This window comes from Nyctibius grandis, chromosome 33, assembly GCF_013368605.1.
Source record: "Nyctibius grandis isolate bNycGra1 chromosome 33, bNycGra1.pri, whole genome shotgun sequence".
NCBI lineage: Eukaryota > Metazoa > Chordata > Aves > Nyctibiiformes > Nyctibiidae > Nyctibius > Nyctibius grandis.
This window is the reverse complement of record NC_090690.1, coordinates 4841569-4854117: the sequence shown is the minus strand read 5'-3', so window position 1 is coordinate 4854117 and position 12549 is coordinate 4841569. Positions and strand designations below refer to the sequence as shown.

Sequence of the window (12549 nt, the reverse complement as noted above, 5' to 3'; positions counted from 1 at the left end):
CCTGGGCACCCCACTCGGGGGCTGAAAAACATCTTCCTGCAGCCTCTCCCCACTCAGCTGGTGTATGGAGGGCTGTGCATAAGAGAAAAAAAGCACCTGTGGAGCACAGAAGTTGTTGAAAAAACAAGGACATCGTTATTTCACCATTACCTCTCCCAGAATACACAATCATGGCAGAAGCTACAGAAATTAATTGTTTATTCATTTTTTTTTTTAAAGTCAGCAATATAACACAAGGCATTTAAACACAAAGCCAAGCCTGAGTGCATCTGTTAGCCTGTTGGACTGGGTAAGACAGTTTTTCTTTCACTGCTCAGGCAGCTTCAGAACTAGAAAAAGCTCTGCCTCCTCTCCCACCAAACCTGAGGAATGTATCTCCAATTACAGCACAGAGAGCAAGCGAGAAAATTATTTGAGGCCACAGAAGCATCTCCTACATCGCCAACAGCAGCCTAATTTAGAAGAACATGAGTGACAGAATTGGGTGTAGGCCATATTGGTATTTGTGCCTTTAAATTCTAACCTTCAAAACAGGATTATATACCAACAGCTAAAAAAAAAAATAAACTTGCTAAGCCAAACCAGAACCACATTTTTGTAGTGAAAACACCACTCAGCTTAACAGGCAGTTGTGTAGGGTCTGGGGGAAAAGTCTCTTCCCAAGGTTGATGTGAAGTCCAAGTCAGGCATAGGCACAAAAACTGGGTGCTATAACAGTAGTGTTACCCCAGCCAGCACTGGTGAGATTTGGTGAGCTACCCCAGCACAAGGCATCCCAGTCTAAGGCATCAGGTAGTGCTGATGAGACAGGTCATTCCTTAAAAGGCACCGTTCTAATGACATCACTTTATCCAGAGGAAGGATTTGTAATATAACCCCGATGATTTATACTCCCACAAGTAAAGGAAGACAGACCAAGAATATGGGGCTGCCCTCTAACCAGGGCAGCAAGAGTTTTTTCTGATGTCACCCGTGACATCTTCCCTCCCTATAAATCTATAGGCAACATATATATAAAGTGCAGCAAGGCTGTTAATGCTCCACACTAACAGAGGGCAAGTTAAGATCTAAACATGCTTGTATTTTAGATGATTGATTTCTTTGTGTTTTAATTACCTTGCAAAAACTGAAGCAAGCCTGCATTCTGCACTCTCCCTGCATTGCTGAGGTTAATTTTTCCCTGTGCAGCCTCTCATATTCTGCATCCCAGTTTGCTTCAGTTGATAAGTTTTGCTGGTGAATGCAGTGGCAAAGGGACAGCTTGTCAGGAAACAATTTTATATGTTTGGTTACAGCATTCTGTTTAAGCTGGGCTTTGCTAGCCCAATTAGTAGACAAATGGGTATTCCAAGCATAAAAGCGTATAAAAAGGGTCAACCAGAATGGCCATTATCTAACCAGAGCATTAACTAACCTAAGTCAGTGCTCTTAGCAATTAATAAGACATTTGGGAAAAAATTAAAAAGAAAGGAATCCTTATGATCAGCTGCTTCCCATCACCCAGGCAGTACACCAGGCATCCTTTAATCCTCCCCACCACAGAGTCTGAGCAGAACTTTCCTGTAGTCTCCTGAGCAGTCTCCCTAGAAATAAAAAAGGAACACAATTCATTTTACAGCTCCATACAAGGCTGGATTCTTTCCAGCACATACGATTTATTGTAGGGTTTGTATCCTCTTCGACAATTTAAGAACTAAGAACATTCAGGACATAAATGTAAAGTCTCCTTAATTCCACCTCCTCTAAAATACCCAATAGGAGACAGGTGGGGACCCATCTCCTTTAAGCTGCTTAGCAAATCCAGCTCTTTGTTTCTAACACTGAAGAGCTTACCTTAATGAAGGAGTGGAGCGATTTCCCATACATGGTCAGGAATTCCCTTCTGATATCCAGCATATCTATTTCAGAGCGGGTCACCATCACTCGGATCAGCGTGTTGTCATCTGTTCCCAAGCCCTAAAGAAATAAACCAACCATCTACAACTGCAGAGCATTTTGGACAAATCAGTGACAGACACAAAGGTTTTATCACTTGGTTTTCTGTGGGATCTGTGCCTAATTAGAGCATTTTTGCATTAGTGGAGTGATCCACTAGCAGCTTGCTGCCAAGTGAGAATATTGCTCTGAGCTTCCTGAGGGAAAAGAGGTCCATATAAAAGCTCAGACTTTTTTTTTTTCTCCAGTTAATGGCAGTTTCTCTTTATCTAATGATTGCTGTCATGCTACTGACACAAGCATGGAAAGGCAAGGGGGAAAAAAGAGCAATCTCACACCAAAAGCTCTTACCTTCATGGATTTATACAATCTTTCAGCAAAATACGCAGGTTTATTTCGCATGCACTTTACTGTAAGGGAGATAAGAACAAGAGAATTAAGGTCAATAAAAACTGAAGGTCTTCCAAACTTTTACAGCACTTTCTCAGTGAAGGTGTTTATTCTGTAAAGAGCAATTCAGGGCCAACAAACAGCAAGTACAACACAGACATCCATCGTCAGTGACCTGCTGTAAATTGACGTCTCCATGCCCAGTGCATAATAATATTTTCTTAAAGGCTTTAATGCTTCCTGACAGCAAATGTCAGCGACACCAAAGCATATCATAAAGCACAGAGCCTTATCACCCAATAGTATCTGCAAAGAGTAAAACACTGTGGCTTGTGAAAAAGACAAACAGTATCTGCCTCCTGAAGCTATGTAAACAGCCAGCCAGGGCAAGATACAATATCTCTCATTATTTAATTGCTTTGTAGATAAAGTTTAAAAGCAGGGAACTCACCCACAGCTAACAACGCATCTTCGAGGTCTCCTGACATCTCAGATTTAATGCTGTCTGTTATGTCCTTATTAGCAATCCCTCTGTAAGCATCAAAAACTAGGAGGAAGAGTCGGTGATAAAGAGTGAGATGCTTCAGGGCATACAGCGTGTAAACCACCAAGGATCACTTTGCAAGATCAAGCTCATACTCAGCACGAACATTGTACCATTACTGTGACATCGTAAGCTAAATCAGGGCTATCCCACAGAAATAATTCATTTTAATTATCAACTGTCTTGCTAATTGGCCCACCACTGCTGCTAGCATTTTCAAGAACTGCTAGTTAATGATGGCAGTTTAAATGCTTAGCTTCTTTCCCTCTCTGCCCCAATGGGAGTTACACTTCATTATCTCCAATTTACAGGCTGGAGCGAGTTCTACTGATGTTTTTCTCAAGTCCCTTTTTCTCTGAGGAGGGAATAAAATCATCTTAAAGAATTGGATGTGACTGGGCTCTAGGATACTTGCTGTCTCAGGAAGAGTTCACAATCAGTTAATGAACAAGTACAAAGCTCCTACAGAAGTATTGTCCTCAAACAACAAAAACACATCCAAGACACCGCAGAGGGTCCTACCTCTTAGTAGGTGGTATCTGTTCCGTGTACAGAGGATGGCCATAAATTGTACCTCATCCGTCCCCCATTTCTTCTCCCCAGCTTCATACAGGCACTTGAAGACATTATGAATAGACAAAGTAAGGCTAATTGAGAAGACCAGGTGTACATAACATGAGATTTTTCATTCCTTGGTGCTTAAGCATTGCTGGCCTGTGCCTTATCCAGAACACAGATATTTTCCAACAAATACTAACCAAGCACAGCAACTCTCAACATAAATGTCATCTCCCCTCCCAAATACCCAGCCTGTCTAGAGACCTCTCACCAGAGCATTGCAAAGGAGGCTAGAACCATTATCCCCATTTCACTGCCTGAGTCAGAACAGTGAGGAGGCTTCTCTAAGGGTCAAAACTGAGAATAGAGCCCAGGTCTCCACCTAGGGCACTGCTGTCTAGCATAGCTTCAGCCTTACTGTTCTACCTTGAAAAAAAATGAGGTCTAGAAAAAGCAGGGCTTCACCACACATCACGTGTACAAGAATAGACAGTTCTGGCAAGGAAGCAAATTGCTACACACCTGAGCATCTTGTTGAGCAAGGGCATCATCCACATACGTTCCCTCGTCTCTGTTTCCCTGCAGAGATACGAGGATGAAAAACACATTTCACCAGAGCAACTAGTGGAAGCAAGTCCTGCAAATTCCCCATTCAAAACAAGTTACTGGAGATGCATAATGGGATCCTTAAAATTGAACAGTAGCTTACAAATAGAGTGAAATATGGCTCAGACATGATCTGTACTTCCTTTTGAAACGAGCAGCAATCCACTTTAACTGGGCCATTTTAAAAAGGGCACATGGCATCAATGCATACCCAGACTCCCCTCCCTGCAGAAGCTGGGTGTGAAATGCAGGCGAGGTGAAATGCAAGATAAGTGAAACAAAAGCCAGCCTGAAACACCTCGTCACTGAAGTGAGAGGCGTGTCCATCAGCAACAGGAAGATTCACCCCCAGTTCCCTTAGCCTGGACTTACTGTCGCAAGGGACACGAGGACTCTTCGAAACATGGAAGATGTGTCAGAGACAATGTCCTCCTCGAGGGTACGGCCGTATTCTGGCAAGAGCACACGCACATATGACATCTGTTAGTAATGGGTCCACCACCCAGACACTGTTTGTCCACAACATTTGCCAGCTGTAAGCTAGGTAAGTATATAACTGTGCTCAGGGCTCTAAACATCATCACAGCAGGCCAGCTATCATGTAGTGCTACAGGGCAAAATTAAGCAGCACAGCCATTATAAAACTGGCAATAAATCCACACATGGACAGACATTCAACTGACAGACATAACCACCCCATCCTGTTTTATTTACACCGTTCAATTTCTGGGTGAAATTCTAATCCTTGAGGCTGGTAGCAGTCTGCTGTTGACACCTGTAACTCAGAGGTTCTCTGGACAAATGGCAATAGTTGTAATTGCTGATTTGTCACATTTAAAGGCTAAGAGACCCTTCTCCTTCCTCTTCACATGTCCATGCACACACACAAGTGACTTTTCAGTCAGGATGACAACAGCTTGCAGTTGGCACTACATACGAAGTTTGTAGTTCTCATTAATGCGCCGAATCTCTTCGTTTGTGCGAGAAGCCAGAATTTCAATCAGGCAACCTTCATCTGTTCCTGCACCCTAGGGAGTTGCAAAGACAAGATCCAACATTATAATGACAACTCTTTCAACGTGCAACTACGATATTTTTAAAATCCTATATAAGTTAATAATAGTAAATTAATAATAAATGTACAATTATGCCATATCATACTAAATTGACCAGAACTTAAGCAACATAAAAGGAAGATTTCCGAACCTTCATGGCCCTCCTCAGTTCATGCACGTCGTACATGGTGGTAGGAGTCATCATACCAACGATCACCCTTTCAAAATTCCCACTCAGCTCAGACTTTAAATCATCAATCAAATCCTAGAAGATGGAGAGGAGAAAGGAGTTGGGGGAAGATACAGCCTTTGAGAACAGAAAGAACTCATTCACCACTTTTCTTCGTGCTCCAACCCTCCTTGGATGAACAACTGCTCTGAAGTGAGCAAGACCAAAATAAACTTGGCCAGGGAAGGCTTGTGCTAACCTTGTTGTTGTGGAGACCAGGATGTTGTTCACATTTCACCCAAGTGATATAACCCCAAAAATGTCTGCATCTTCCAGTTAAAGCCACAGTCACCAATCTCTGAAAACCACCTACCCTGCCAATACTGCTTTTATAGGTGATCAGAACTTGCTGACGTTGGGAAACGTTTAGTTTGGTCAAGGTCTCAATGATGGCATCTTCATCTGTCCCTGGAAGAAACCAATGAAAACCAGTCAAGCTGCTTGCACAAGAACCAGACACATGCTCTGGTCTTGTCCAGAGCGCACCATTAACCATCTTCTGTTCCTTACACAACCTGGTTCTCAACAGCCCTGGGGACTAGACCAGTGTACAGAAGTGCCTCAACCCAGCCAGCAGCATGGCAGTACCACGCTGCAGGAGAGACAAGAGCCTGACTTTTGCAGCCAAGATTTGGATTTACAGTTGTGTTCAAAAGTCTCAGCCTGATCAAGCCGCTTGATTCCTTTCGGTGCCCTCATGGGGCAGTGGGGCAATGCAAATGGCTAGGCTTCTCCTCTACCAAACCACCAGACAAAACATTCCCAATGTTCAGGGGGAAAAAAAAAAGAGGGTTTAACAGTGGAGAGAGACCAACTTACCAAATCCCTTCATAGCCTTCCTTAGTGCCTGTGCTTCTTGCTCAGCACTGAAACTCGAGACCCCCTTGATTGTTGCCTAGACCCACAGGAGAGGAGTTATGAAAGGCAGACTCAAAGTGATACATACATACAGTAGAGTTGAATTAAAAAAAAAAAATTCAAAAGATGCAAGCACAGTGACAGCCAGTGAAGTCCACCCACCAAACATGAGTGATTTTATGCCAGGCTTCCATCCTACCCTAAAGAGAAATGGTTTGTTCTAGAGGGACTTCCCAGCCACGTAAGAAATAAGCCACAGGGACATAACTAAAAGGAGAAAATATCTTCATATCAGTGCCCATGGAGTATCTGGTTTCCAATTAAATAATGGCAAGCAGCCTGGCATCTCTGTTCAGTCCAGCTGGGGCTTCTTCCCAGCAGTTTTCCATGTAAATCATAGAAGCAGCTGTTCCCATCAAAGCCCTATTCCTGACTCCTCTAAGAGCAGCCAAGGACCATCATTCTGTGAAATAATGCACCAGGAAGCACAGTGTTTTACTCAAAACAGTGATTCACAAACAGGTTTCTCCTGCCTCCTGTCCAGTGCCATTTCTGTGGGACTACCCCATCGCTTACAAAGCTCTCCACGTTCTCATGAAAAGCGTCAGCAAAACATTGCTTAACATTTGTGTAGGGTTAAGCTTTCTGCAACAGGTACAGGGATAACTACCATACAGATGGCCACCTTGCAGATTGATCCTGGAAAGAATAACACACCCAGGAAGTTTATCTAGAGAAATTCATGCTCTTTGAACTAATATCTGATTGGATTTTCTATTAACTCCCAAAGGGAAGAGCCCATGTGTGTGGGTCATTCTCCTCTAGTATGAGGAAGCAGAGAAAAGTGATAAACTCACTCCCCATAAAGGGACAGACAGTGACAGCGTTCTTCCTGCTGTGTCCTTATCTGAGCTACACTCCCCACCTTTATCTGATCAGAGCAAACGCTTGGCACAGCGTGGTACAGAACCATCACACTCACCATCGCTCTCGGATTTGCTCAGTCTGTTACTGTCGTGAGTCCCCAGGCAGCTCAACAACTGTAATAAAAAATAGAGGGAGTATTAGTTTTCTAGCAAATAATTAACAGACTATACCTACCCTTGCCAGGTAATGGAGCCGGTTAAGTAATTGCATAATTTCTCTGAGGACTAAAAGCAGCACTTGAACACCCTGCTGAACACAGCAGCATCCCTGAGTTTCCAGTCCTGCTTTGTACTGAACAAAGGCTGGCTTGCAACAGCGTGAGGGCAGGGCATTTGCCCTGTTCCAAAGAGGGATGTGGCGCACAAGCAGATAATTAGCACTAGTAATTTAAGAAATTTCTTTCCTATTGCTAGCATGGCAGCCTGGCTGAGGCTACAAGGAAAAGCAGGCAATGTTGCCCTAGGAGCAAAGAAAATAGACTTGATTCCCATGCCCTTCAAAGCACGTGAAGAGAGCTTTGAGGTACCCCTCAAGAGCCTGAGGGTACCTGCACACTCCTAACAGCCTTCCCACATACTCCTCAATGAGGCAGAGACAACATCAAGGTGTAGATGAGCACGCAAAGGATAACCTCACTCGAGGACTGGGACAGGAGAATTATTTTCCCTCTTACTTAAAATCTGCTGTACTCAACATCTCCTCAGTTTGGTGCAACGTTTAATTCCTTGTACGATGGCTGTTTTAACTGCCTGTTAAAGCCCTCAAAAAAAAAAGCAGCTTACCTGCCACCTCCCCAGGGATTTTTTTTTCTGCTCATAATTTTGTTTCCATGCATAGGGCCTATACATGAACACACTCAAAGTATTTCCCCATATCCCTGGTGAGTTGACAGGATGTCAAGTACCAGGACAAGGTTCACTTCCCTGCAACTCAAGTGCAGCCCAGCACGAGCTGAGGTTCTTGCATTAAAGCCCTGAAGTAGAAGGAGCAATGCCAGCAGCTGACATCTCTCCTTAATCCTGCTCGTGGTGCTTAGTAGTTGCTATCAATGAGCCCAGACAGTTGTGCAAGAACAGCAGCGTCTTTGCTCATGCTTCACATGACTCTTACAAATCCGGGATACCATCGGAGGGTGCTGTTCAGGCAAGTTAACTCTCAGCATGACATTTGCCATAGATGTGTTACGCACAGGCACTCCGGAGTGCTCTCCAGGTCATCTGTACGTTATTAAACCCTGTGCAATCAGGCCACAGATGGAAAATTATTAGCGTGGAGTTTGCTTTCTTTCATTTGATTATAGATTTCAGTGGTCAAATTATGACCTAGACATCAGAAAAGTCACCTCTGCTCTTCTCTGATCTTTTACAGAAATATAACAGCCAACTTTATTGGCTTTAACCAGACACTTAAATAATGGCTTTGAATTTCCAGATGTTTTTCTGATGCAGTTGGTTTGTACACAAATATTAGACAGGCTGGTTTAGCAAGACAATTAGAGGGCAAAAGAAAGGTCATTAAACAAGGAAAAGGGGGTGGGAGGCAGAAAAATTCTAAGTGCGAATGTGCTGGCAGAAAGCAACCAAAACACGAGGAAAGGATGTGTGTACTGGATTCAGGGCAAATGCTCCTGCAATATCACATTACAACAGAAATGTCACATTGAATATTGACTGCAAGATTCCCATTTCTTCATCCAGCTTAAATGTCACTGGAAATACAGAGAGTGGAGTACTGCAAAAGGCAGCGGTGCTAACCCCAGTGTGTGACCTGCAAATGCTGGTTTGTTCCCAGTATGTTTCTGCGTGGTACCACAAGAAATGAGCCACTGAAGTTACAGGTGGAAGCGCTCAGCAGTTCAACCAGGTTCTCCAGCAATGGTCCCTGCCCCTGTAACCCTCTTGGTCCCTTTCACAGGTGAAGGCATCCCCATGAACTGCTCAGGCTGGGGCATTAGATGACTAAAACTCTCCTGGCCACCCCCTTTGCTAGTACCGAGAGAAAGGAATTGCTTAGTCAGATTTGCCAGTGCTCTGCAGCTTAACACAATTCCTGGCCTGCAGCTCAAATGGGGAAAAACAGCTTCAGGACAGGAGCAACACTGAACTCTGTGTTTTGAAGAATTAAACTACATGCAAAAAGTCAGCTAGCAGGTGCTAAGGTGGCCTGGCTAATCCCTATCCGGGTGTTATTTGCTTTATCCCAGAATAAAGGCCTGAGCTTCCTGATGCAGTAAACCTGGCTCAGAACAGGCTCAAAACACTGTGGCAAATGACAGAGTGCAGGTGTGTGAAGCATTATTCAAATTTTTTCCACGGATGACTTTTTCCTGGCAGATTTTATCAGCTCATCAGGCATTTATAAGTCCACATCAATGACCCCTAAAAGCTGAAACCAGAATAAATTTCATTTATCAGAAAACAGCAGAAATTATTGTGCGTGCTGGCCAGTTCAAATCTGGGCCTGCTCTGAATCAAGTTTCCCTGACTGGGCACAGAGCACACGCAGCTCCCAGCAAGCAAAGCTGAACAGGATAGAAACACAGGGATTTTTTCCCCCAAGTTTGAGCTCACCGACGTGCTGCCAGCCCTACATCTAGGATGTGAAGTGGAAAACCACCGTTTTGCGACCCATCCCCTTGCAAGGCAAACACTGGACTTGTTTGACTAGTTCTTTCATTCGGTGCACGTTTACTCGAACACAGACCCACACCCTGCGCCAGATCAGCTTTTCCATGGCTCTGCCACCGCCAGCTGTTTCCAGCGTGCTGGATACAGCCTGCTCCCTCGGCAGCTGGCTGGGCTTCAGGGAGGCAAAGCGCCCTGGGGTAGGTCTGGGGCTCATAGCAGGGTGACCGACCCTGATCCCAGCCCAATTTACAGCTCAGGACAGGATCCCCCTTCTGCTGGTGAGCCCCGAGCCAGCTGAAATATGCCAGCACCTCCCACACGATGACCTTTGCCAGGCCACTGCCCTCAAAAGGAATAAAAATATAACACTGAGTTAGCAGAGCCTTGTACTCCTCACTTCAGCCTGTGCACCCACCCAAAGCTGCTTCACAAGCCCCCTGCCGTGCCCTCCACACTCCAGCACCCAGCGGGAAGGATGTGCCAGCTTGGCCACTGGACACGGCAGAAATAAGCAGCAAAACGTGCACTCCCTGTGCCAGGGAAAGAGTCAGCCATCTTCCTCCTCCTCACAACCCGCCTCCCCGTCGTTCCTCACCCCAGGCCTGCACCCTCCAGGGCTGCCCCGGTGCCCTGATGCCTTGGCATCGTGGCCCCAACGCGGCACCCGCCCAGCCAAGGGCTGTCCCGCTCCTGCACAGCCGCACTACTAGCCGCTGCCGTCTGGAAAGCGGGGACAGTGCTTGGCACCTTCCCAGGCACCTCTAGCCATGCAACCCCTTCCCTATGCCAAAGGGGACCCCCCAGTTAGGTTGGCACTCACCTGCTGTCCCAAGCGGGTGCCTTGGCAGGGATGGGGAGAGCTTTGCTCCGCTTGCCCTGGATGGCAAAGTCCCCGCCCTGGAGCTGGGTGGGACTCGCCAGCGCAGAGCAGCTTTTCCCGTACGCCTGACGGGAAGGCAAGCCAGCCCTGCTCCCCTCCTCTGCCCTTCCGTAAACAGTTGGTTGTATCCAGAGCAGGGAGAGATTCCCCAGAGAGACCTCACACACATTTAGGAAATGCACATTTCCTTACACAGAGGCCCTTGCCGGTGAAGTTGGCCTGGCAGGCTCAACTGGCTTCTGGGCTCCCCAGCACTGCCTGTAAAAATCTCTGGGAACAGAGGGTCCCTCTGATTGCAGCCCGAGCACACAGCCAGCATCTGATGCCTCGCTTTATGCTGTTGTTGGAAAGGGCATACCCAAGGGGGGAGCAAGAGGGACGACGGCGTGGAGCGCACAGACAGCAACAGCATTGAGCAAGAAGTCCTCTTCCTCCCCCCGTGTTGTTTGTGGGGATTTCTTACTTGTATTGCAGCATCTCCTTTGCTTCCCCAGCACCTCTCCAGATCTTCAGCATCATTCCCCCTTGTCTAACAACCTCGCATCACAAACAGCCGTGATTTCTGTAAGAATAATTATTTTCATAAAGATGATTATTTTTGCCCCAATAAACGGCACTGCCCTCAAGTCCAAACACTTCAGGCAAAGGGACTTCAGTTTTACCCCGATGCGACACTGCCAGGGTCAGCCTTAGACAAGATCATGAGGCTGAGAGAGGGAAATCAACCCTGCAATAATACACATCTTGTCTTCACTGTGTTTATCCTCAGGGACTTTGCTCTCCTCTGATGCCAAAAGTACAGTTACTATAATGGGTAAATCAACCCTCTCAGGTTCTTTTTTCCAGCTCATAGGACAGCTGTATCTCATCCCTGTGTCTTTGCACATGCTCTTTTGCTAGAAGAGACCTAAATTTAGCAGCTCGGATGAACGCAGGCTGTGCTCCCGCGAGCACGTCTGTGAGCTGGCTTATTATAGCTCCCGCTGCAGCTCAGCCTCCCAAAAACAACCCCACAGAGGCCACCCGGCCAGCATCTACTCACTCCCTGCTGATGCAGGGGGACATTGAACAGAGGGTAACAGAAAACCAGGGTTCAAGCCACAAGCACTCTCCTTTTCCATTGCAGACTCTCTTTCCTTGTAAAATCTGGCATTTTACCTCCAAGCAGGATTCAGTGTGGACTAGTACATAATATCAACAGTCACTAAGGAGAAACTCTTCTCTTTCCTACATCTGTTAAAGTTTCCATTCTCACCCCTTCCTCTCACGCCAGCTGTCTCCTGCTCTGGGCCCATACCCGCTCATTTTAATCCACCAGCAAGAGAACTGCTGGGTTTCTCCACCTTACGTTGCCTCTGATTTTTTTAGCCTGTGTATTTTCAACAGCTTCGTTCTTCTGTTTCCTTTCCAGCCCCTCTGCGGGCGGGGGGTGCCTCCATACACCCCGCAGCGGCGCCCAGGGCCGCCCGGCCTGCCGCAGCCCCACCGCGGCGGGTCACGGCGGGGGCCGCCTGCACGGAGGGCCCGGGGCCCGCATCGCTGCCTCGGCAGAGCTCCCGGCGGCCACCGAGCCCGTCACCGACCGACCCCACCGCCCCCCGCCAGCCCCATCCGACCAGGAAATGGGCTGGCACAGGAAGTCCCGGCTGCCGCCGGGAGCACCGCCCCCGCCGCCCCCGCCAGCCAGGAGGGCTCGGCCCGGCCCCGCAGCCCCAGGATGCCCCCCCGCTCCACGCCCCGCCGGCGGAGCCACCCGGCAGCGCGGCCGCCACCCCCCGCCCCACAGCGCGGCGCAGGGGCGAACGCCCTTCGCTGAGGGGGGGACGGGGCAATGGCGGCAGCCGGCCCCGCCGCAAGGCACCCTGGGAGCGGTAGTTCCCGCGCACCACGCGGTGGCTGCGGGAGGCGGCGCGGACTACAACTCCCGGCATGCAGCGCGG

General features: G+C 47.3%; 1 protein-coding gene across 5 annotated transcripts; it reads right to left on the bottom strand.

Moving 5' to 3' along the window:
- Window positions 1-181: 181 nt before the first annotated feature.
- Window positions 182-12170, bottom strand: ANXA4 (annexin A4). Of its 5 annotated transcripts, none has more exons than XM_068421349.1 (14): window positions 11865-12170; window positions 11073-11171; window positions 7158-7215; window positions 6137-6212; window positions 5631-5725; window positions 5240-5353; window positions 4971-5061; window positions 4406-4485; window positions 3950-4006; window positions 3392-3485; window positions 2777-2872; window positions 2287-2345; window positions 1834-1956; window positions 182-1583 (listed from the first exon to the last, which is right to left on the bottom strand). In XM_068421349.1, exons 3-14 carry the CDS (start codon window positions 7158-7160, stop codon window positions 1524-1526), a joined length of 948 nt encoding a protein of 315 aa, XP_068277450.1. In that variant the 5' UTR covers window positions 7161-7215; window positions 11073-11171; window positions 11865-12170; the 3' UTR covers window positions 182-1523. The 5 variants fall into 5 exon arrangements, with proteins under 5 accessions (XP_068277450.1, XP_068277449.1, XP_068277452.1 ...); XM_068421348.1 differs by having other exon boundaries at window positions 11907-12170; XM_068421351.1 differs by having other exon boundaries at window positions 11958-12170.
- Window positions 12171-12549: the final 379 nt, after the last annotated feature.

What these genes read in the sequence shown, in the direction of transcription:
- ANXA4 (XM_068421349.1), bottom strand. An exon ending in AACTGAGGAGGGCCATGAAG is followed by an intron (nt 5,062 to 5,239) that starts GTTCGGAAATCT and finishes GCAACTCCCTAG; the next exon opens with GGTGCAGGAACAGATGAAGG. An exon ending in CGCTCCACTCCTTCATTAAG is followed by an intron (nt 1,584 to 1,833) that starts GTAAGCTCTTCA and finishes TTTTATTTCTAG; the next exon opens with GGAGACTGCTCAGGAGACTA.